Raw genomic sequence first — 790 nt, 5'->3', positions numbered from 1 at the left:
TGGTGCTGGGGGGGGGGGAAGCGCCCGTGGATGAGCGGCGAGGCCCGGGAGCCGGTTGCGACGGGGTGCGGGAGCCCGGGCGGTGGCGGTGACCGTCCCTCCCCGCCGGCGAGCGGAGGGCGGCATCTCCCCACGTCCCCCGGGGCCCTTTCTTCCCCACCTCGACCCCTCCCCGCCGCACTAGCCCGGCTCCGCGCTGGCCGGGAATTTCTGCTCCGGTTGTGGGAGCATCAACTAGACCCCACCGGCGCGGGCGGCTTCCCCACTCCCTTCCGCGCCCTCCCGGAGGTAAGGCATATGGATTTATGTATCAGTTCTTTCTAGGCTTTAAAATGGGCAACAGGACCCAGGCAGCGTGGTCATTTGTTTGGGTCCGGGATTCATATATATATATCAATATGTATATGTATATGAATATATACATATATATGTGGTTGTTCTTGGATTATTGGGTATTATTATTATTGTTATTATTATATTTTTTCCCCAATGGGCTCGGCGAAAACCTGTTTTGCTCCCGGCTCAAAATTCACGCCTGACACCCCGCGAGTTGCAGTCACCTCTTTTCCGGTGGGTAATACAAGGTGTACATCTCGCCTATCATGGAGGACGGATTCGCTATCCCGAGGGGTTCGTGGTCATAGGCGAAGTCCTGCAGGGTGTTCCCGTCCTCGTCATAGACTTCATCCTCCAGCCTGGCAACGAGAGCAGCAATGGGAAGGAGTCAGCCGAGCTCGGCGGGGTCCCCCGCTCCCCGGCCGCCTTGGTGCACCCCCTCGTCGGCGAAGCC

At 59.0% G+C, this 790-nt stretch overlaps 1 protein-coding gene across 1 annotated transcript in view; it reads right to left on the bottom strand.

Moving 5' to 3' along the window:
- The window catches only part of ADCYAP1 (adenylate cyclase activating polypeptide 1 (pituitary)), a 45,401-nt gene that overhangs the window by 906 nt on the left and 43,705 nt on the right, over positions 1–790 (bottom strand). Inside the window, exon 4 of the mRNA XM_010006924.1 lies at positions 561–695. Coding sequence (XP_010005226.1) covers positions 561–695 — 135 coding nt within the window. The remainder of the gene's footprint in view (positions 1–560; positions 696–790) is intronic.

This window comes from Chaetura pelagica, unplaced genomic scaffold (assembly GCF_000747805.2).
Source record: "Chaetura pelagica isolate M959 unplaced genomic scaffold, ChaPel_1.0 scaffold109, whole genome shotgun sequence".
Classification (NCBI taxonomy): Eukaryota; Metazoa; Chordata; class Aves; order Apodiformes; family Apodidae; genus Chaetura; species Chaetura pelagica.
This window is presented reverse-complemented; position numbering and strand designations above follow the sequence as displayed.